Source organism: Bos mutus, chromosome 12, assembly GCF_027580195.1.
Source record: "Bos mutus isolate GX-2022 chromosome 12, NWIPB_WYAK_1.1, whole genome shotgun sequence".
Taxonomy (NCBI): Eukaryota; Metazoa; Chordata; class Mammalia; order Artiodactyla; family Bovidae; genus Bos; species Bos mutus.
The window spans coordinates 82,826,242-82,851,242 of NC_091628.1; the positions used below are offsets into that span (position 1 = coordinate 82,826,242).

General features: G+C 43.4%; 1 protein-coding gene across 5 annotated transcripts in view; it reads right to left on the reverse strand.

Moving 5' to 3' along the window:
• MBNL2 (muscleblind like splicing regulator 2) overlaps nt 1–25,001 on the reverse strand; it is a 161,734-nt gene that overhangs the window by 98,858 nt on the left and 37,875 nt on the right. For 4 of the 5 annotated variants that reach the window (XM_070380808.1, XM_070380810.1, XM_070380806.1 and 1 more), the window contains exon 2: nt 11,367–12,144. In XM_070380808.1, coding sequence (XP_070236909.1) covers nt 11,367–11,540 — 174 coding nt within the window. In that variant the 5' untranslated portion in view covers nt 11,541–12,144. Of the gene's footprint in view, nt 1–11,366; nt 12,145–20,820; nt 21,012–25,001 lie in introns of all 5 variants that reach the window. The other variant, XM_070380807.1, reaches the window with a different exon arrangement.

Here is a 25,001-nt window from a genome sequence, read left to right on the forward strand (position 1 = left end):
AGTTCCAGGAAGTTCCAGGGTCCTCTCAGGGAACGTGGACTCAACGGAAACTTTCTAATGACAAAGCCTTTCCTGTGTGTGACTCAAAGGAGTGAGTCTGATGGTGGGAATTTCAGACCAAATAATATAGATTTTTATGAATTTTGTTGGGCAGTAATATGTCATAAGAAGAGAGGGAAACTGACATACAGCTGCCCAGTTTTTTTGTTTTTGTTTTTTTGCTGAGTAAGGCCATTAAGGAAAAAAGGACAACAAAACGCATCTATTGACAATCATTTTAGAAAAGAAAGGGATACTATGATAATCAGAAAAAAAAAGAAGCAATCAGAATAAAAAGCAACCTTTAGTATTTATACAGTTTCAGTATGTTAGATGAATAAATTCTAGAGATCTGCATGACAACATTGTACCTGTAGACAGCAATACTGCACTGTGCATTTTAAAATGTGGTCATGGACTTCCCTGGTGGACCAGTGGTTAAGACACCATGCCCCTAATGCAGGGGTTGAAAGTTCAATCCCTAGTCAGGGAAGTAAAATCCCACAAGTCACATGGCACAGTCCCCCCAAAAATGTGTTAAGAGGGTAGATCTCCTGTTGTGTTCCCATCACAATAAAAACAAAACAAAACAATACACAAATGTATTTCAATGTCCTGATTTTATAGCAAACTAGGGAAAATGTTGTCCAGTACCAGCATCATTCTACAGTCAGGCTTTGGGGAACTGATGAGTTAGCTGCCCACAGGGGCCAAACAGGCCATCCGGGAGTTTAAATAGCTCTTAACAGACACTTGTGGGCACGTCTCCATGTGACCTGCCTAACAAGGCAGTCAAAATCACGCACAGGTCCAGAAACACCTTTTGGGTTGTAAATCAAAGAACTTGTTTGTACAAAACCTTTAACCATGAAGGGTTTTCTGTCTGTAGATTAATGGAAAAAAATGAGCAATAGGTAGCCAAAAGAGTTATCAGAATTTTGTGGGAAAAACAGTGGGAAAAAAGTGTTTTAAAGTATTTTTAAGTGGTATTTTAAAGACTTAAGGATATATTTGTTGATAAATATAGTTACTTAGTTACTAAATCATGTTCGACTCTTTTGGGATCCCATGGACTATAGCCCACCAGGCTCCTCTGTCCATGGGATTTCCCAGGCAAGAATACTGGAATGGGTTGCCATTTCCTTCTCCAGGGATCTTTCCGACCCAGGGATCAAACCTACACCTCCTGCATTGGCAGGTGGGTTCTTTATCACTGAGCCACCAGGGAAGCCCAAGGATGCACTTAATTCTTTTGTAAATATGAATGAGCACCCAGAAGCTGCCAGGTACAGTGAGAGAGCAATCGAGACCCCAGCCTTCCAGCATTACCTTCCAGCAGTGGAGATGGTAAGAAAGAGATACATAGGCAGATAACATCCCTTAAGGACAAGTTCTGAGGTTGCTTTTGTGGAGGGATGTGTGCTATTTAAGCAAAGTCCAGACCAAAGTGAAGAACTGAGGCTTGTAGTTACCTGGGGGGAGAGCATTCCAGGTGGAGGGTACAGCCAGTGCAAACGGGGGAAAGTGGGGCCAGGAATGCAGCTGGGGGCCAGACCACATGGGGCTTTAGGGAAAGCCCTTGGGTTTCATCAATGAAATGAACAGCTACTGAAAAGTTTTAAGCTAGAGAGTGACATGACTGTGGAGTCACGAGAGTAAGGAATGGCAAAAGTGAAAGCTATGGTTGACTGTTGTTAACAATCCATTTGAAACACGATGGTAGTTTGGGCCAAGGCAGTCATCATAGAAGTGCTGAAAAGTGCTCAGATCTAGGATGTCTTCTGAAGGCAGAGAGAATAGGACTTGCTGATAGAAAAGAAAGATTGGACATGGTGGTAATGGTAACCGAAGATTCCAGCCAGTTTTAAGATGCTTAATTTGATCAACTGAATAAACGGTACCATCTACTGAGAACAGGTACCATGGGAACAGCAGATTGAAGGGGGGGCCTCAAGTTCTTCTTCAGTTCAGTCGCTCAGTTGTGTCCGACTCTTTGCGACCCCATGAATCACAGCACGCCAGGCCTCCCTGTCCATCACCAACTCCCGGAGTACACTCAAACTCACGTCCGTCGAGTCCATGATGCCATCCAGCCATCTCATCCTCTGTCGTCCCCTTCTCCTCCTGCCCTCAATCCCTCCCAGCATCAGAGTCTTTTCCAATGAGTTCTTATTAGTAGATATATTAAACTTGAGAAGTCACTTGAATATCCAGGTAGAGATGGCAGGTTGGCAGTTGGATGTGTGAGCCTAGACAGAGGAGAAATCAAGGCTAGAGATAGAAGTTCAAAATTTTCAGCATATAGGAAATGTTTATAGCCTTTGGGTAGGATGAGGTCATTGAGGGAAGTCCAGTTTAGGGGTGGATGGACAGAAAGCCCAAACTCCCTTAGGTAAGAATGTGTTCAGTAAGTCATCAGAAGATTAAGGTGCCCACCATGGATGTGAGCAAACATCGAAAAGACACTTGAGGGCAAAGCCTGGAGAGAAGCCAGCACTTAGAGGTCCGGAGGAGGAGGGTGATTCAGGAAGAGAGACAGAGGAGGAGTGGCCAGTGAGGTAAGGGGAAAACCAGAGAGTGAATCACCAAAGCGGTGTGAAAACAGTCTTTCAAGGATGACGAAGAACAGTTTGTAAATTCACTCTGCCCTCAATTAGCTCTATCGATGGAAGAATCTGTATATGCTATTCTATTCCCAGTGTTTAGCAGCGCCTGTCAAAGGATCAATACTTATTTGTTTCAGAGGCTAAATGTAGCAGACTTTAGGTTGAATCCCTCCAGTAGAGGTGTTCTATTTGAACTTCGGGATTTAAAGATATTTTAATTGGCTGTCAAGATTTAGAAATTGGGAAACTTTACATCAAAACTTGTATCCCTGGTTCCTTTTTGTTTTTTAAATCCCCAGGATGCTCAAAAGGCAGGCAACAGCTGTCTGTGGCTGGGTGGCTGCTGGCATCTCTAGAGGGGTTATGTGCTCTTTGGCTAATTTCCTGCTGTCTCCAGGGAGCCCTAGGTCTCCCAAGCAGTGAGTGCTGAGTCACTCATTCATATTACTTGCTGATTCCTACAGATCTTGAGTTTGTACCTTTGGTTTACTTAGAGGGAATGAATGAACGAATGAATTAGTGAATGTTTACTGACGCATCACCTGAAACCCAGGGAGGTGAATGATGTAAGCTTACATGCAGCAATGTCGTAATTCAGAACCAGTGCAGATTCTTAGACCAGGGCTTTTACCCGAGCTCTTTGCTTCCTAGTTTGTCACTGTATTAAAACACCCTAAAATAAAGACAGGGGTTTGAATGGAAGAAGGGTACTGACAAAATACTGTTTCCATCTTCAGAAAAACAGAATATGAAACATTATTTATTATGATAAATGTAGAGAAATGGTTTCCCAAGAACTCCCACACGGTCTAACAGAAGTTAGCATCACTGCCCAAGGCAAAGTGAGTAAATAAACAAATGTAATTATTAAGCAATATAATTAAGGTTACAATTGGTATTTTATTTCATTAGTTTTATTTTTGGAGCAGTTTCGCCACTTTTCTCTGTGAATTATTTTTATCTATTCTTTCGTGCTTAAACACAGATCATTATAATCACAGAATGACTGTCTATCATCAGGCCTTCTCTTACTCAATATCAAAAACTGGAGTTTTTTTAAGCCTCCTCTCTTTTGCTAGCTCCGATGATGGCTAGTGGCCATCCAGGGCAGTGTGTGCAGATGGATTCTGAAACCCAGTTTGGACTCATTGAATTAGACCACAGTGCTTGATTTCTGATGTTTAGATGTTACTGTTATGCACTGCCTCATGTTGTCCCCCTCTACCCCTCACCAAAAGATATACTGAAATCTTAAATCCCTGTCCCTCAGACTGTGACTCGATTTGAAAACAGAGTCACTTCAGAAGTAATTAGATAAGATGAGGTCATACTGGAGGAGGGGAGTGGCCCTACCTTAATATAACTCATGTCCTTGTAAGAAGGGGAAATTTGGACACAGACTCAGAGGGAAGATGATGCAAAGAGAGACAGACAGGAAGACAGACATCTGCAGAGGAGGGCAGAGATCAGAATTACACAGTCATAGGGAATGTGTTACGAGAAACCAGAAGAGGCAAGGAAAGCTGCTCTTGTAGGAGATTCAGAAAGAACATGGTCCACAGACACTTTGATCAAACTTCCAGCCCCTAGAACTAGGAGATGATGCATTTCTGTGGTTTTAAGCCACCCAGTTGGTGGTATTTCATAATCACAGCCCCAGGAAACTAACACAGAGGTGATCTTGTCTGACTCGTCACTGTAAACTGTGTTAGGTAGCAGCCGTGTCCCAGGAAAGTGGCATCAGCCATAAAATAAATGCCGCAGGTGTGCTGCCCCTAAGTAAGACTTTTAGGCAGATGCTGCAGAGCTTCAGAATCTCATTCCCTTGCTCACTGAAGGCATCAAAGCTGATTCCGTCTGCTCTTAGACAGGAAGTAATGGTCCTCCTCTTGTCCTGAAAAACTAAAAGTATATCCACCCTGAGCAGAGAATATCTTGAGTATTAGGAAGAATTCGGCGCTTATCTTGGCTCTAGGAAAATCTGGGAAACAATCAGAAAGCATCTTTAATGGTCCTCTGGTCTTCTTGTGCCCACTTTAATGTGTCAGACTTCTCTGTGAATGAGAGACTTCCTTAACTCACAGTCCATAGATAGTTTTTAGAGGTAAACATGAAACCTTTGCAATCCTGAGATTGTTTGCCAGTAGTCTCAGGGTATGACCACTTTTCTGAGTAAAGATTCCACAGTCTTGATTACTTAGGAAAGATGCATACTTCCCACTATCAGGACAAGGAGGGGGGGAAAAAAACACTAAGTGTGCTTAGCACGATGGTGAGGATCAAACTAAGATTTTGCACCTGGGGAACAGGCATGGGGATGGAGTGGGTGAAGGCTCAGGGTGGGGTCAGGATGAAGGGTGTGGGTTTAGATATCCTGAACTGCAGCAGACAATGAACCATTCACATGAGGTGTTCAGTAGGAATTCGGAGCCTCGAAGTTGGCCAGGGAAGAGCACACACCCAGAACTGGGACTGATCAGCACAGAGGCAGGAACTGAATATTTGAGGGCAGATCCCCCTTCAGAGGGTTTCCCCAGTAGCTCAGATGATAATCTGCCTGCAATGCAGGAGACCCGGGTTCGATCCGTGGGTAGGTAAGGGCTCCTGGAGAAGGGCATGGCAACCCACACCAGAATCCTTGACTGGAGAATTCCACAGACAGAAGAGCCTGGTGGGCTACAGTCAATAGGGCCGCAAAGAGTCGGACACATCTGAGCGACTAACACTGTCATTTCCACTTCCCCTTTCAGAATGGATCACTGGACCTGACCTAGGGAGGACCAACACTGGGTCTTTTGGAGAGCATCTACCTTAGGGAGCAAGGGGAGGACGAGGTGGGATTAGAGGCAGAACAGACAGGCAGGTCAGAGCAGTGAAAGAACTAGGAGTATACTGTGGGGGGGAGAGCAGGAGAGAATTCCAAGGAGAGGCTGACCAGGCCGGCAAAAGGAAATATTTAGAGAAAAGGGTGAATGCTCATCCAGAGATCAATGCTGGATCCAAAATGCACTGATGATCATCAATAAATCCCCTTTGAAAAATTATGAGGACTCTTTGTTGGCTTATGCATTCTTTGAGTGGTCATGATTGCATTTCCGCTATGACGCCACCTTAGGTGCTGGGGCGCAGAGATGAGACACAGTCTTGCCTTTAAAAGGAAGCTTACCTGCTTGTCCTGGGACACGTACTCAGAGGGGTATACTATATATGGAGGTCTGAATGGTGTCAAGTGAGGGCACAAAGGGGAAGTGGTTGATTTATAGGAGAGAGTGGAAGTCATGGTCGGGAAACGGATCTCTAATAAGAGAGAAGTCTAATCAGGGGATCCAAGAATTCTTAAAGTGCAAAGCTGTCCTGCCTTCTCACATCATATATCTGAAACCATGCACTTCAGAATCACGGGGGCACACACACACTCCAACACCTTGAATCCAAACCATTTTTGTTACTGAGACCTAGTAAGTGATGATATAATATTTGTGTGCAGATGCAAAAACAAATACAACATGTGCCTTGCATTCTCTTGCAGTTTCTCGCTTTTAAAAAATATTTAATATTCAAGGACATAAATAGGCTCATTCCTGGGGCTTCTATTTTGGAATGTTTTTTTACACTTCAATATGCTAAACTTGTTAAACATAAATATTACTAAGCTATTAGGAGTGTTAGAATTAATTACATCGATGATTATTCTGTAAGGGGAATTAGGAAGAGGGAAGAGATGACACTAGTTCTGGAGTCACACCTGGAATCAGATCCTTGCTCCACCATTTATAAGGTATAGGAGAGCAACTTGTATTTTTGAATCTGTATCCACATTTGTAATGGTTAACTGAGTAATATTTACCTTACAGAGTTGTTAGAAAGAATAGATAATTGCATGAAAAATGCCTGGCTGACAGGCTCTACAGGACTACAGTGATTTCCATTGATAATGAAATAATTACCTGAGATTATACTTCTAAATCAGGCCAAAATGAGGCATATAATTTAGAAAACACTCAAGCAATTTCTGCAAAGAATTAGCCCCTATTAAGAGTCCAGTTGTAAAGGAAATCTTACTGAATCATAAAGGAAATCAGTCCTGAATATTCATTGGAAGGACTGATGCTGAAACTGAAGCTCCAATACTTTGGCCACCTGATGCGAAGAGCTGACTCACTGGAAAAGAGCCTGATGCTGGGAAAGACTGTAGGCAGGAGGAGAAGGGTATGACAGATGATGAGATGGTTGGATGGCATCACCGACTCAATGGACATGAATTTGAGCAAGCTCTGGGAGTTGGTGATGGACAGGGAAGTCTGGCGTGCTGCAGTCCATGGGGTCGCAAAGAGTCAGACACGACTGAGCAACTGAACTGAAGAGCCCAACAGCAATTCAAAAATGTGAAGTTAAGGTTGAGGCCAGTGACATATTGTGATACCTTTGGGGAATATTTTTAAAAAATTGTCCAAAATGGCCACATATCTAACCACTTCTAATTTTTAAATTTTTCATCCATAAATCCGAAGACTACAATTTTACTTGTCATCAGCCAACTTATAGCCAGCGTCTCACAGAATGGGAGAGTAAAAACAAGTAGTTTTTACATCACATGCAGTTTCAGAGAAAGTGTTGTGTTGTACTTCCGGAGTCAGCCTGTGTCTTCAGTTCTTGCACAGAGCTCCCTGAGTCGGAAATTGATTGGGATATGAAGAACAGGGCCACAGCACGCGGCTGCACAGGCTGTGCACTGCACAACTCCAGAGGGTGCCCATCTCACTATGATGAGAAACGGACCCCTATTGTTCAGTGCGCCCCTATGCGACCATATGCAACAGCCCTATCTGAGAGGCTTGAGTATTTTCCTGATGAACGTGCTCTACCATTAGTGAGCATTTACAGTGTATGAAGCGGCTTCCCTTGTGGCTCAGCTGGTAAAGAATCCGCCTGCAATGTGGGAGACCTGGGTTCAATCGCTGGGTTGGGAAGATCCCCTGGAGAAGGGAAAGGCTACCCACTCCAGTATTCTGGTCTGGAGAATTCCATGGACTATACAGAATCAGACATGACTGAGCGACTTTCACTTCACTTTCACAGGGTATGAGACACTGTTCTAGGCTCCAGGGATACAAGGGTGTTCTGGAATGTTCTGGCCTTCTGTAAAAGATTTAAGCAGTTCCACTGTTCATAATAACATTGTAACTTTAAAAAATCATAAATGCTTGCATGTCCAGTGGTTTCACATAAAATGCAGCGTGGTAACTGTGAATAAATTACAAATGTCACTGTGAGAACTCTGTACATTTTACAAACTCTGTTATAATAGCTTCTATATACATACACCTCTCTTAACAAAGACCTCAGCAAATCTCTTTTCCAAACACCCACAAATTTGTTTAGTATGTATTTACGGAAGTTTGGTCACATATACGAATTTAACTCATAACAAAAACAAAAGCGGAGTATCTGAGGCTCACAAATTAACTTGTACCTATATAAGCCAACACAGATTTGTTTTTCCTATTTTTATGAATAAAAGTACCCTACAGTGTTTGCAGAAGATATCTTGCAATCAATAACAACAACAAAAATGATGTCTGCCTCAAACTTGATTTTTTTTAACCTCATGACTAATTTGCATCACTGAGGTATTATTACAATAGATTAAGAGTTTGGACACATTAAGAATTGGATGCTTTAAGAGTTGGTCACGTTTTGCTTGTAAAGCCAGTCATTAAACTCAAGGTGCATACTACATGATACTTTACTAGGAAGGGAAAGACACTACTATCACTGAGTCTGGCTCGTGCTGGGCGACAGGTATGTTTTAGGCCAGTTGGTCTTTGAAGTAGCCTTATGAAGTAGGAATTATCGTAGCAATTTAAAATAGGATGACACTGAAGTCAAGGAGGTAAAATAACTTGTCTCAAATGATATAGTTAGCCCATGTCCCCGCCAGGGTTTCTTCAAGTCCCAGCCTGTCCTGACTTCAAAACCCTTGCCCTTCTTTCTACCCTAGGCTGGTTCTACTGCTGCAGAGCTACCTTTTTTTAATACATGAAATAAAATTAAATTAGCTCCATTATGATCACCATTATCATCTGTCATTTTAGCCTGTATTTTTGAGTGTCTCTTTTATTTACCAGTTCCTGCTGTAAGGACTCGTACTCCTTACAGCCGCAAAGAGGTGAACAGGCCAGCGTGGTGCTGGGCACTGTAAATTTTAGCCTATGTCCCTGGTGAATTTTCTCATTTTACTGATGAGACAACAAAGCTAAGAAGTGATAAATGACCCACGGAAGGCTGGGAAGTCATTGGGCAGGTAGGCTCGGGTCTGTCTTACTCCTGGGCCTGTGGGCTTTTTCCATATTGTTTACAGTTTGACAATGTCACAAACCTATGATATTGCACTCAAATTAAATAACCTAGAAATTTACTATTCTGAAAGGAAACTAATAACTTGAGGCAATATACAACTCTGCTTCCACACTTGGAAACGGTTTTACTAGACACTTCTGAAAATGATCTTCAAGGTCTCTTTCTAAAGAGTACTCAACGTTCTCACAGCTTGGTTTACATTTTATTCTAAACATAACTGTTCTCGATTCTTTCTCATGGGTGGGAATTCTCAAACAATTGTGATCTTGGTGAATCTCCAGTACAATATTGACATATAAGAATCTGGGAGTTGTGCTGTTGACAGTCAAAAAATACTGAGCCTTAATAGGTTGGGCATACTTCCCTAACTAGTTAAAAGAATTAAAAGTTTTAAGAAATTACTAAAACCTCAGTTTAATAGTAAATATCCAACCAAAAAAGGGTTGGCTTGATAAAACAAAGGGCTTGGGGATGACCTGGAAAATGAATTCCTCATTTCTGACCTGATTCCATATCTTAAAGTTCTTACATTCTAGTTTTTAATCTACACTGTTTTTTACAGTGAAGGCTGTCATTTGTGATAATCACAGAAGTGAATACACACTTTACTTACTTTTTTGACTACAAGCAAAATACATACTAATATAAAAATGTGCTCATGCTGTTACAGTCTATATGAATTGTGATTTATCACCCATCTAGTCAATTCTATGTAGACAAAATGAGTTATAATTTTAAAGTCTAAACTAATAAGCTTTGAGAGATAAAAAAGGGAGAAAAGAGGGGTAGTTATTGATGTAAACTATGTATGTAATTTTTTCAAATTTAATCTTTATTCTATTGAGCTATAAATATGTTCTGCTTTTAGTATAGACAAATTTTCCCATTAAAATATGATTTGAAGTCTTATATTTCAATTTTCATCTGTAAGTCAAATAATACATAGTTTTTTGGTTTTTTTTACTTAAAGAAGAAATTTTCTCAAGAAACATACCCAGTGCCTTCAATACCCCAAAATAGGCTAAGGTCACTATCGTAAACTCACAGCACTATGATTTCCCAAATTGTATATTAAGAGCATGGATCAATTTTTTGTTGTTTGGTAAGCTTATTTATATGAAGTTTTTCAGAGATGTAAAATTGAAGCTCTATTTTCTTTTTTTAGCTATGTGTCTTACATGTATCATTGAAAACAATATTGCAATTATGTTAGGACTATCCTAGACAGTCAGGGATTGATAGGATCCATAATTTTAGGGAATAAATCCACCTCAAAGAATTATGGGTTAAGTCACCCCCATTTTCTTCAATGAGATCTTTCACGATAATTCTCCCATTTCTTCAAGTCTAATCTCCACCCAACTTGGTATACAACTCAGGTGCCACAGCCTCCAAAAACCCTTCTGAAACAATCAGCTGGAAGCCAGCGCTCCCTTCTATGAATCTGCTTTCTATCACAGAAGTCTGCTTTCTATCCTTCTCTTAGGGCACGTGCCCCTTTCTGTCTTGGTCTTCCCTAGTGGCTCAGATGTTAAAGAATCTGCCTGCAATGCGGGAGACCCGAGTTTGATCCCTGGGTTGGGCAGCTCCCCTGGAGGAGGGCATGGCAACCCACTCCAGTATTCTTGCCTGGAGAATCCCCATGGACAAAGGAGCCTGGAGGGCTACAGTCCATGGGGTCGCAAAGAGTTGGACACAACTGAGCGACAAAACACACACCCTTTCTGTCTTGAATTATAGCCATTTGCTGTATTTTCCCTACCAGACAGTGGGCTCATCAAGGATACCAACTTGAAGCACATTCATTTCTTCTCTGATGTGCTATATGTTAACTTACACATGGTAGGTTCTCAGGGAGCGCTGAGTGTGTATTTAATAACTCCTGTTAGCCATGGCAAATTTCCAAAGAGAGCGAAAAACCTCTTAAGAAGTATTTTAGGAAGCCCTTGGTCAAGAAAGCAAGCCACAAGAGGAGAAATTCTTCAAGAGGTGAATCAGAGTAACTGGCACGTAAAAGTGACACATTCAATTTCTTCACCTTTATATAACCTCCAGAAGACCAAACGTTAATAAAATATTTATCTTCAGTTGTCACAAGCCAGACTTTGATTTAAAACTCTTGAGTACATGAATGTCATGCCAGACCAAAAATACACCATCATGTATTTTTAATTTAAACATGGATCTGTAAAAAATTTATATGTGCCTGACATGAAAAAAATCTGAGTGCAAATCTCCCAATAATCACCACAAATAAGAAAAACAGGATTGAAAATCGATCGTTAGAAGTACAATGAAAAGCATTCCGTTTGACAGTCCAATGTGGCATTGATGTGACTACCTAAAAATGCATTCTCTTACCTTTAGGGAATCAAAGCAGGCAATTACTCTTCCATTTTCAACCTGGCAGCTTTTGGGGGGGTGGGCGAATTTGCATTCCTCATCAGAGCGGGAGCAGGTTCCTCTCTGGAACTGTCTGCAAACCTCTAATGTCAGCCATTTTGTGTCTCTGACGGGGGCAACATTCAAAGCCATGATGAGAAAACAACTGGGATCCTGTTCCTCCCTGCTAAATGGTGAAATCAATCCAAGTTCCAATGATTCCAAAACTATTGTTGTGAAAAATCCCACATGTAAGTCTGAAGGTAAGTGATAAATTGCTTAATGAAGTCCAATCCAGGATACAGAGCGCGGAGAAAATTTATCGGCAGGCAGTCACTCATCAATCAATATGCCCCACTCGAAGACTGCGGGCCGCAATAAAAGCATGCTCAGTGTCATCTCTGACTGCAAACGTCCGAGTCTCCTGATCGTTTCGCAGACACAACTGTTTTTAATAAAGTGACCTCAATATCATGGCACTCCTTGGGAGAATATTTAGTCCTGACACTCACAGCTATTGACGAAGCTGGAAAATAAGCCACTGAGATGTTCAGATCTTAGGAGGATTTCTTTCTCCTTCCACCTTTTAAAATTCTGAAATCAAGCAATTGGCAAAGTCAGACAGTTGAGGTATCTTCATCCACTCGTAAGGTCAGGGTAATGTATATTTGACAGAAAAACAAGATCTGAACAAAAAGCTCCTGGAGTGTGGTTTCCAGCAAAAGTGACTTCACACAGGCACTTTTAAATCTTGAAGCTGCAAAACATAAATAAGTGGTGAATCAACTATCCTATACTATAAAACATTTCTCAATTAAAAAATAAAATCAACTTACACCCCAACTCAATGGACTCAACACTTGAACAAACTATTTAGCTCTTATCTCGAATTTGCAAAAGTGCAGTTTAGAGCTTTGAGCTTTGAATATAGTAAGAGAAGTTATGCATTAAAAGAAAGAGAAGAATACGAAACTGCAACTGTATTGCAGAAATGATCCAGGCAGCAGTCCAAAAGTTAGGGATGACTCAAACAGATGAGTGTGGCAGACACAATAATTAGGCATTCTGAGACAATTCAATCTAATGTGCTTAATCGCCAAAACAGTGTATTAGAACCGTGGCTTCCAATTAATTTCACATTTAGGCCATTGATTTTATTGTTGAAAATGCTATAAACAATTATTTGGGATGTGTCTCTTCTATTTAATAAGGATATATTGTCATTCAGGATGAAATGTGCACTCCTCACCCTATACGTCCTTTCTAGTTCACAGAGGTTTGAGCTTAGAGAGGGATAGGTAGACCCCTCCTGATATTATTCTCAGATCTCTCATACTTTCTCTCTACTTTTAATAGTTGGTTGATGGTAATGTTGCTTTCTTTCCCATTTGTAGTTTTCATTTCCGCTTCCCTAGCACCTTAGATCAGGGCTATTAGGTCCTCAAAAAGTATTTATCGAGCAATTTAGCTGATGGCAGACTCACTCACTAAGTGAATGAACGCAAGTTCATTTTACTTTAGTGCAGTTTAGTTTTTAACAGAGTCACAACTTAAAAATGTTTGGTTCTGCAGAATCCTGGAGTTGAGATCTACAACAAAAATATGACTGATCAATTCAGATTTCTAAAATCAGCCCATTTAGTTTCTTTTAATATCTCAAGGATTATGAAATTATAAAAACATTAAAAAATTTAACATTGAGTGCAGCATGAATGAAAGACTAAATAACAGAAGTTGGTCATTTTCATATATTGAGTATGCCACAGGCTACCTTAGTTGTTTCCTTAGCCTTGATGTCCTTTTAAAAAATTTATAACTGAAAACTTAATGGAGGCTGGAAGTAGGTTATTTAAAATCATCACGTACCAAATAAGTTCAGAGAGCAATAATCCTTGAGTGGTTCACAAGTGTTCACTGAAAAAGTAGGTCTGACCGCCAGTTAGGTTTAGTTAACTCCAGGTAAACCAAGCTGAACAAGGCTTACCTGCAATAGGGCTTTTTTCAGCCTTGAATGCGTCTCTGATGGGGGGAGGGCCTGCAATGGCATCTGCCAAGCTTATCTAATTGTGGATCGTTTATTAATATTTAGTGGGACATCTCCTGGGACGGGAAGAATGCTTCTTCATCACAACCCTTCTCTTCCTTGTCAGTAGAAGTGTTTGAATGAGCTGTAACTGTATGTGCACTGAAGGACATCGGCAACCGGGGAAGCTGTGACACATTCCTAACTTCCAACTGTGAAATATTTGAGGGGCCTGACAGGCTCCTGCTTGTCTGTTTGGCAGCACTGTGTTCCCAGAAGCTAACATTCAACCATCTTAACTTCAAGAGTTTAAGAAGAGGAATTTAATAACCAAGCTGACTCTAGGTCAGGTTTCACCGACCAGCCTGGACCTGCACTCTTAACTCAACCCCCACCTCTAACCCACATGAGAACAAAGGATGAGTGAGGAAACATTTCTGCCGGTGTGTTCAGTGGAGATGAGGCTCCAATAATGTTGGAGACACAGTGAGAGGCTGGACACGTGGAGTTTATACTTGCAAAATTTTACAGCGTCCCTGAGTCCTAAGGACCTGGGTTTACTGGGGGTCATAGAACAACAAAGATGCAGGAGATGGGTTCTCATCCTCAAAGCCGTACAGTCTTGGCCAACCCTTCACATGTAGGAAAAGAAATCAGCAAATATGGATTCAAGCACCAATGAATTATTACTCAAGTATTCCTGAAAACCACACCGGAACAACGCTCTTAATCCAGTCCAGTGAATGGGGTATGCTTTTGCTCATACTTTTAGATACGAAGACAGTTCCCTGCTCCCACCCCCCCACCCCGGGAGAACCAGAGTGCCATTTCTACTTCTGTGAAAATCCAATCGGAATTTAGATCATCAGACTCTATCAAGATGAACTTGCTTTTAAAAGCAGAGGAGCCAAGTTTCTGACAGCCAGTCCAGTGTAAGTCAAAGATGTTCCAGAAAGTGCATCAGATTGCAGCTAAATATACTGCTATCCTAACTGTTGGTGAATCTGCTCTTTCTCCCAGCTTGTTCTGTTTCAATCCTAAGAGTTCCAGAACTACTATTATCAAAGATACCGCCTCCCTCAGGCCATCACAACCTCCCTCTTCAAGAATGGATACAACTAGCAGCTCTGGACGGAGAAGGCAATGGCACCCCACTCCAGTACTCTTGCCTGGAAAATCCCATGAATGGAGGAGCCTGGTGGGCTGCAGTCCATGGGGTTGCTTAGAGTCAGACACGACTAAGTGACTTCACTTTCACTTTTTACTTTCATGCATTGGAGAAGGAAATGGCAACCCACTCCAGTGTTCTTCCCTGGAGAATCCCAGGGATGGGGAAGCTTGGTGGGCTGCCGTCTGTGGGGTCACACAGAGTCGGACACGACTGAATCGACTTAGCAGCAGCAGCTCTGGGAATAAGGAACTGAGAGCAGATTTAAATCAGGTCAGGGGAGCCCACCAAAGGAGATGGGCAATGATGGGTGAGGATGAATAACATGGTAACCAAGGGACAAGACTAAACTATACTAACACACAGCAAATTACATACCAAGCCTACCAGACTGGAGGCTCCAGCGAGGCAGGGTTACTTGTTAGGGCTTTGCTCTTCAATACCCGAAGCCACTGGCTACAGATGGCTACGGAACACTTGAGATGTGGCTAGAGCCACTGAGGAACTAAATTTAAATTCTTTATTTCTTCTTAATGTAAATTTAACTTAAAAACTGATCCTCAGTATACTTATTGGAAAACTTTTCAGTATGCTCGGATCAACTATGAATCTACTTTTCAGTTGTAAATTTCACGGAATCTAAATACAGGTCAAGTATTAATCTTTCCAACAAAAATCCAGCATCCTAATTGAGATGTGCTCTAAGTATAAAATTGCCCATGGGATTTCCCAGGCAAGAATACTGGAATGGGTTGCCATTTCTTCCTCCAGGGGATTTTCCCCACCCAGGGACTGAATCTGGAGCTCCTACATTGCAGGCAGATTCTTTACTGCTGAGCCACCTAGAAAGCCCAGGTATAAAATACACACCAATTTCAAGTATGGTGTGTATTTTTAGTATGAGAAAAAAAGAACATGAAAAATCTCAATATTGTTTCATATTTACTACATGGTGAATTGATAATATTATTAACAAATTGGATTAAATATTATTATTAAAATTAAACTCACTAGCCTCCTTTGGAGAAGGCAATGGCAACCCACTCCAGTACTCTTGCCTGGAAAATCCCATGGACAGAGGAGCCTGGTAGGCTGCAGTCCATGGGGTCGAGAAGAGTCGGACACGACTGAGCTACTTCGCTTTCACTTTTCACTTTCATGCATTGGAAAAGGAAATGGCAACCCACTCCAGTATTCTTGCCTGGAGAATCCCAGGGACAGCGGAGCCTGGTGGGCTGCCGTCTGTGGGGTCGCACAGAGTTGGACACGACTGAAGCGATGTAGTAGTAGTAGTAGCTTCCTTTTAACTCCTCTCCAAAAAAATTCAGAATTATATATGTAGTTTGCATTATTGTTCAACTGATGCCGTAAGGGCTTTTGCATTTCTTCTATTAGCCACAGAACTTTCTGGAATGGTGAAAAGAACCCTGGCCTAAGAGCCAGCTTCTAGTCCTTATATTGCCAAGGCTCCTTCATCTGACCTTGGGTAGGTCAATTTTCTCTGTGACCCAGTTTCTTCCTCTGTAAAATGTTGGTAGTTTCTACTTACTTTATATGGTTGCTGTCATGAAGGACTGATTACAAAAGAAACATAGAGACACTCTGTGAACAGTAAAGTGCTGACCCAGTGCAAGGTGATGAAAGGAGAAGCTGCTCTATCAATATTTATTGAAGAAATGCACTCCCAAGCTTCCTCTCTGCAGTGGTTCTCTATCAATGACCTGAGTCTTGCCGGCGGTGGATCTGCTCCAGGTGTAGCTTCTGAGAGCAAGACGGTGCCGTGGAGATCACAGAACTGCCTGCAGGGGGCGCTCGTCCGGGGCCGCGTATCCAGAGCGCCCCTCGTTTCTCAGGTCGCCTTCAGTCTGCAGCCGGAGGGAACCCCCAGAGACGGTTCCCCCAAGCACAGATCCCACGGTGTCACTACAAAGGCCTGGGCCTACTGTCTTCCTCCAGCTGCTGCTAACCCAGAACTGAATGAGACACTTTCACGGCCCAGCAGTCACCCTGGGTGCTGCAGTGACAGGGAACCTAGGTGGCTTGAGGGCTTGGTGAGAGTACAGCTCTGGACTGAGCTCCCAACGCCCTGGATGAGGGGGAAATTGGGGGGAGGGGGTGGCATCTTCCAGTTCATCTGCCTAGAGGGGCCCCTGTTAAAATGTGTCTGTGTGGAAAAGACGCGCATGGGTGCTCAGTCACTTCAGTCCTGTCTCTCTGTGACCCCATGGACTGTAGCCCTCCAGGCTCCACTGTCCATGGGATTCTCCAGGCAAGAATATGGAGTGGGTTGCCATGCCCTTCTCCAGGGGATCTTCCTGACCCAGGGATCAAACCCAGGTCTCCTGCATTAACATCTGAGACAACAGACCACTATTTTCAAATCCCCAGAGTTCAGTTCAGTGCCTGATATATAGAACACGCTCAACGAATCTTTGTCAAATAAAGTCCTGGTCTTCCTCCTGGTCCATTTGCACTTTAATATGGACCAAAGTTGGGCTCTCCTGGTGGCTAACAGTAAGGAATCTGCCCTCAATGCAGGAGACCTGGGTTTGATCCCTGGGTCTGGAAGACCACCTGGAGAAGGGCATGGCAACCCACTCCAGGATTCTTGCCTGGAGAATTCCATGGACTGAGAAGCCTGGTGGGCTATAGTCCATGCGGTCACAAAGAGTCGGACACCACTGAGTGACTAACACATGGACCAAAGTCTAACCTAAAGGAATAAGGCTCTGAATAGAGAATGCCAGTATTATTCTGTAGGAAAATTCTAGCAAGTCCCACGGGCTTACCCTGCTGCTGCCAAGTAAGATGAGGGTGAAGGTGAAAAGATGCCCCAGGGATAAATTATTTGAGCTTCAAAACCCTGAATCCTCAGCCCAGCGGTTTTCAAAGTGTAGTACATGGGCCAGCAGTCCCAGCAGCCTCTGGGAACTTGCTAGAAATGCAGATCCTTGGGTCTCAGCCCAGAGGTCCTGAATCAGAAGTCCTGGGTGTGGGGCCCAGTAATCTGTGTTTTAACCAGCCTTCCAGGACTAACTCTGAGGCACTCTCAAGTTGGAGCACCACTGGGGCAAGCATTTCTTGCCATCCTCCTGGGTGCCTGGCATCCTCTGGGCTCTGAGGGAACCCGGATGTCTGCCCTGAGTTGATGGCCAGGTCCTGGGGTCACTGATTCCAACACCAACAATTGCAGGAGGGCTGGCTGAGGGCTTCTCCCAGCGGCTGTGTTTCTGATCAGTCAAACAAAAAACTAGATGACACAGAAAACACCTGGGAGATCTGCCCCAGATAAGATGTGCTTCTAAGAGAATTTGAAAAATAGACTGTCTCATAGCTTGCGGGTTTTGTTCAGGATGAAGCAGGCCTTTGGTGGGGATAAACCGAGCTTTGTTTCCAGGACCCTTGTCTGAGAGAGGGCCATCTTAGGGCGCCAGCGGTCCTTGGCGACCAACAGCTGGGTCCCAAGTCCATAAGGCCAGAGCTCTTTACAGAGGAGCCACCTTCTCTAGACAGCACCAGATGTGACGAACATGGAGCATCACTGCTCGACTCATCTTCAAAGAAAGGCAAGACTGAAGTTCAAGGATACCGAAAGGAGGTTCTGTAGTATTTCCTGAAATGCCAGTGGACTCGCTGTGCAATGGCACCGAAGAATCCCAAGCTTTTTTTAGGGTCTTCACTTACATGACACTTCATTTTTCAAAACATATTGAAAACTCCTGTAGGTGTTAGATTTTTCAGAAAGCTGTGACTTTTGACTGTAGGCAAGAATTCGCTGCTCACGTTGGCTTGTTATAGCCGCTCTGTGATGTCATGATGTTAAGGGGAGAGTTTAGGTTCTTTCCTCCCTGACCCTGGTGAACTCCCCACAGGCCACATCCCTCAGACAAGCCCAGTCTGAGAACCCCAGATGTCCTTGGCTCACCCACACTTTGTAGCCAGTTTGTACGTTTCTGAAGGGAAACATATTCATCATGTCCGATCTTGAGCCTGAGACTGATCAAAACGTAAGACCGCCTTAAGGAAAATAGTTGTGTGGCATACAACCCCTCCAGCCGGCTCTTGGTCATCTAAGGTATTTCAGCTGTCTGCCAGACAACGGCCTCCCAGGGAGCTGATTAAAGGATCCTTGCAAAACAAACCGATTTCTGAGTCAGACAGTCAAGGACTCATTATCCATTAAGTAATTTATGGGATGCCTTTAATTTCATTTTGCATAAATCTAATTACAATAAAGAAACCATGTCTCCCAGAGTTTTCTAAATTTTAATGTGGAGAAAATCTTGAGGATTTCCTATTTTTAATCTTTAAATTCTTAAAATACATCATTTAAAAGAATGATTTTTTTTTTTCCTTCCTGTGAGTGGCTTAAAATCTGAACATCCCCACCTCTATTTCTGGAGCTTAATTTAAAATAGCTCTCCACGTGTGCGCTCCCTTGGTCCTTGACTCGGCGCATCCTGAGTGGGAGATGAAGATGCCTGGGCTGGAGAGGGACCCAGGGCAGCACCATCCGAGGCACTGGGCTAAGAGCCACTTGACCTCCAGGAGTGGTGTAATCCCGCCCTAATCACAGCCCCTGAGAAGAGGTCCCTTCCCACAGGAACCACAGAGGACCAGTAAAAATACAGAAACCACTGTGGTCCCAACTGCCAAAGCCATAGAGAACCTCACTGACTTTTCCAAGAAAGACAGTGAAGGCAGCAGCCAAAGTGATTGTCCCTAAAAAGATTTTTGTTTCCAGACACCTTTAAGATTTTTAAAAAATATATTGGAAATGTAAATGAAATCGTGCTTTGAAACTCTGGCACGGATTATGGGTAAGAACCAGTCAAATCCTAAGGGGAAGCAACTCTGACTATTCCCTGGAGGGACTGATGCTGAAGCTGAAGCTCTAATATTTTGGCCACCTGCTGTGAAGAGCGGACTCACTGGAAAAGACCCTGACACTGGGAAAGATTGAAGGCAGGAGGAGAAGGGGACGACAGAGGATGAGATGGTTGTAGAGCATCACTGACTCAGTGGACATAAAGCTGAGCAAACTCCAGGAGACAGTGAAGGACAGGGCAGCCTGGCGTGCTGCAATCCATGAAGTCACAGTCGGGGACGACTTAATGACTGAACACACACGTGGGTAAGAATGAAATTTTCTACCCTGGATTCCAGTCAGTTGCTCCTCTGCTTCTCTGAATAGCTGTGAAATGTCACCTAAGCTCTCTGAGCTTTGGTTTCCTTGTTTGGAATCATGAGGATTGAAAACACTGGCCAAAAATGTTCATTTGAGTTTTTCCATTAACATCAAATGAACTCTTTGGCCAACCAATACGTAAGCCATAAATGGATGTACTGTAACCAAAATATAATTAGCAGTATATATGTGGCTTCCCAGGTGCTCAGCAGTAAACCATAAATGGATGTACTGCAACCAAAGTATAATTACTAGTATATTTTGACGACTCTCTGTTTGGTGTCTAACTCTTATCAGTGCTAGATAAGATATCAACTTGCCTTACATCTGTGTTCCTACATACACACACACTGGTGGAAATGACTCCTATTCACTGTTACACATTTTTGCAAAGCAAATGAACTGTAGCTTAAAGAAAGTAGAGCCTCTTTCCATGAAGGTGGTACAAAGTATGAAGTCCTTCAGAGAATGTTAGACAACCCTTTGATGGATGGTCTTCAAAAACTACCTCCAAACCCTCGTTGATTCTAAGGAGGGAAAGAACCCGGGCTACCAGTGATGTCTTCATTTCATATGATACTTGTTCTTTTGAACATACTTTCAAATCCACTTCTATAGGGGAAATTAAACACTGGGGCACTCAAGGTCACGGAGTAAGTCAGATAAGCCAACGTTTCATGATAACAGAAATAAAAGGAGAAATTCCCCCAGGAAAAGGTTTCCTCTTGGACCTGGTATCTTACAGTACAAGTGAAAACTTCATAAAATCCAGAGCTCCTTTTCCTGCACAAACATTTCCAGCCCATTTTCATTGTCATTTCCAGGAATGGACAGAGAGAAAAAATCCCCTCTTCAGTTAGAAGATGAGAGATTTCTAAATATACTCCTGAAACTACAGCTAGATGGAACAGATTCAACACATACTTGTATTCAAATTACGTTTTTTTTGCTATGCCTGTGTGTTCTATCTAAACATTTATAATTCAGTTAGGAGCTACTCTTATTAGAATAAAAGCAATTGTATTAGATACCAGTTAAGACTGACAGCACTTACCGGTTTCCTGGAAGTCCAGGACCCAGTGGGTGCAGTCAGTTTAATTATCAAGCCATCTAGGCCTGAAAGCCAGGGAACCCTTTGTCAGAACTTCCATTTCCTGCCTCTGGTGGCCAGGACTGCTTTTCGCTTGACCCTTTTCCTTTTCTCTCCCTTTCTGTAATCACCAGCCGAATGCCTCGTTCATATGCCTGTACATGTACAAAGGCCAATTACCCCTTTGAACAAAATTTTTGTAACATAACTTTTATTACCAACAGATGAAAATCATACATAATCTAGCCAACATACACACATTTAAGAAAAATCAATATATTGTCATAACTGAAATACAACTAAATATCAAAGGAAGTAGAGAAGATTCTTGAAAGTCCCTTGGACTGCAAGATCAAACCAGTCAATCCTAAAGGAAATCAACTGAACATTCATTGGGAAGACTGTTGCTGAAGCTGAAGCTCCAGTATTTTGGCCACCTGATTCGAGGAACTAACTCATTGGAAAAGACTCTGATGCTGGGAAAGACTGAAGGCAAAAGGAGAAGGGGGCCACGGAGGGTGAGATGGTTAGATAGCATTGCTGACTCAATGGACACGAATTTGAGCAGACTCCAGGAGACAATGGAGGACAGAGGAGCCTGGCATGCCGCAACCCAGAGTCTCAAAGAGTTGGACACGACTTAGCGACCGAACAACAACAAAGCTATTTATAAAATAAATGTGTGTTTTAGAATGTCCAAGCTTAGGCAAAAGTATATCAGAAGACAGAATGAAGTGCTGGATATCCACAACTTATCTTGTGTGATGGGCACACAAATGCAAACTGACGTAGGTGTGACAGGTGATGTGGCCAAACAATTCCTGTTAAAGCTCCTAACAAGTTAAAGAACAATCTTGCCTCAATTTACATAGTTGCATTCTCGAAAAATTCAGTTCTATCGGCTGTCCAAAAAATACAAAATCAATTAGAAAAAAACACTCGTGCAAATACGTGAAACAGAGTTTTAAGATCTTGACCCAGATTACACAGAATAGCATTTTTACTTATGTGAATGTCCAGCTGTACACTCAGCACTCACTACACACAGACTAGTTTTTCACTCCCAGAGAGTCATATCCATTGCAAGATGTCAAAATCCATTACTTCCACCCATTACATTCCAGAGATGTTGCTTGGTCATTAGGACGATGAGGGGAAAATGCTCCTTTAAATTTCCAAGGTTCTCTACAGGGGGCAGTGCTGTGTCCACTGTTGACAGTGCTGAGTAAGTCTGAGTAAGTAGACTCTGTTATAAAGTATCAGGATCATTAGTAAGGTAGATATTGGGGAGCGCTTGAGATCTAGACAAGTCCCCAGCTGGAGGATCACTTAGGATGCATTAGAATTAGAAGAGCTCACAGGTGGTGAAGTTGGTTGGTGATTCTGGCAAGGGTCCAGGAGAAAAGGACCACTTCAGGCCCAAACTTATACCAATGGGAAAGAATCTGCCTGCTGATACAGGAGACGCAGGAAAATCCCTGGGTCAGGAAGATGCCCTGCAGGAGGCAATGCCTACCCACTGCAGTATTCTTACCTGGAGAATTCCATGGACAGAGGAGCCTGCGGGATTAGGACTGAGCAATGCAGTGAAGGGAACTGTCAAAGAGGACTTCAAAATGCGATCCTGTGTGAGCGGGAGGACAGTGATGCTCTGCCCAGGAGGAAGGAAGTTGGAGAGAGGAGGCAAATTGGAAACTGGGGCATAGAGGTCGTGGTCATGGGTATATAGTTGGAATTACTATTCATAGAAATGATAGCTACCACCACAGAACAGCTAAAATGAGAGAGAAAAGAGAAATACTTATAATAATATTTACATCTGTGTGTATAATCTAGGAGGGGCTTCCCAGGTGGCGCTAGTGGTAAAGAACCCACCTGCCAATGCAGGAAATGTAAGAGACACAGGTTCAATCCCTGGGTCAGGAAGATCCCCTGGAGAAGGAAATGGCAACCCACTCCAGTGTTCTTGCCTGGAGAACCCCATGGACAGAGGAGCCTGGCGGGCTGCAGTCCATTAGGTCGCAAAGAGTCGGACATGACTGAACCGACTTAGCACACGCATATACGTAGGAGAGAAAAAAGAAAGATTTGGACAGGGTCAAAGACACTTTGTTCAGTTATTTAGAGATGACAGAAAGAAGAGGAGCAGGTGGAACCAGAGGAAAAGAGTAATATGAGACAAAGGGTTTTCTGAAGAGTGTTACATCCAGGTGATGGGAGAGACATGCAGAGTTTCAGGGTGGACTGAGCAGTCAAAAATGATCAGTGCCCCGAGATCAAGGGTACGTGGACAACTGGTGGTGGCAGATGTCACCACTGCCTCTGCAGATGGCAGTTTAGCACAGGGGGAGGAGTGTGCTGGGGAACAAGGTGCTCAGTGTCTGGGGCTCCCCAGAATACCTGGGGCTGCAAGAATATCATGGAGCAGCCAGGAGAATTCTGAACTCTGGTGCTCAGCAGGCAGATGGCCCTTGATCACCGGTGGGCTTCTAGGGAAGCGACCTTTGTGAATCTGAGATCTGCTCTCAGCATCGTAAAGCCACCCTCTGTGGAGCCCCAGGAGCGAGGCAAGAACCTGCTTCTCCATCACTCTCCCCCATTTCCTTAGTCTTCTGAGTGGAAGGAGAAGAAACGCACGGGAGCATGGGAAAATGGCAGGATGGGGTTTGGGCTAGAAGAGGCACCCAAAGGAGGAGGAGCGACTTGGGCACTGGCCAGGGTGGGGTGGAAGGCTCTGAGACTGGGGCAAATAGAAGAGGGGAGCAAGGGCAGCAGACTGGTCTCCGGCTGGAAGGCAGGCAGATGGAGTAGAGTAGTTCTTACTCTGGCCTTTATATCTCAGTCCGGGAAGAGATATGGTACAGGCTGAGACCAGCTGAGGTGGGGCTTGAGATGTCCCCCAAGGGTAGAGAGATAAAGCCACAGGTGTCAAACAGCCCAGGAAGCACCACTTCAGTGCAACAGCGTGAACTTGTTCTGAAATACACGATTTCTCCACCTGCCCTCAGCAACCTGAGAGCAGGAGCTGCCAAGTTCCTGATGTGATAATGCATCAGTCCTACCCCCTCACTCCAGCTCACCCTGCTTTATTCCCTTCCAAAGTCCTGTTCCTTGTCTGACACTCAACATATTTACTTACCTATCTGCTCAAGCTCTCCCTCAAGCACAATGTGATGTCTCTGAGGGCAGGGTCTGTCTGTATCCCTGCCATCTAGGGCAACATCAAAACTTCAGGACAGGGCAAGTACACAATAAATATTTGCTGAATAAGTGAAAGGCTGAATAGACAAATAAGTAAAAAGAACATACTATGCAGCTCACAGTTTGTATCGCCTGTATGGTTTGCTTTGTTCCCTCTTCATGATGTGATTTGAAACATCCCTCAGCCACTGTTGTTCTTGCTGTTAGTTCTCTGGGACTCTGATTTCTTAGCTTTAAAAACGAGAGGGTGCAACAATTTCTAAGGCCACTTCTGCCCTTAATGTTCTGTGATTGCACGGTCATTGGCAAGGCTGATTTAAGGAGAAATGTATTTTTAGGACCTCTTCTGGAAATCTTATCAGCCCGGCTGGGTTTGGCCTAGATTTGTTACCAGGCCATTTGAGCCCAGGGATCTAACAGGAGCAAGGGCGTGTGTGTGTTGGTGGGGCTGGGGAGGGGAGAAGAGAGGGAAAGGGGAGGGGTCTTTGGGGAGCTCTTGTGTTCCTGCACCAGAGTTCAGATTCAAGGAGGCTCTGTGCAGGCTCTGTACTCAGCACCCAGGAAGGAGCAGGTATTAAACACTGCAGTCCCAGGTGGCAGAAAGCACACAGATCTAGGTCTCAGGACCCCAGGGGTTTAGTTCTTCTTCTTCATGCTCTCTCTCCCACCAGAACAGCACGTAGAGCGCTACCATGCACCAGGAACTCAGCAACACTCCCAGTCCTGTCTTCATGCTGTGCTGGTGGGAGCTGCTCTGCTCTCAGACCTCAAGGAGGGGTCTGGAACTTTCTGAATGGAAGCACTACTGGTTCCTGAAGGTTCTCAGCAAAATAAATAAATAAAGATTGCTAAAATGGAAGTGAATTTATTGCTTGGTAAGACTGGGCTCCAAGAGACCCTGGTATTTCCAGCAAGTGAAGGCCCAGTTTTTGAGCCACATGGTG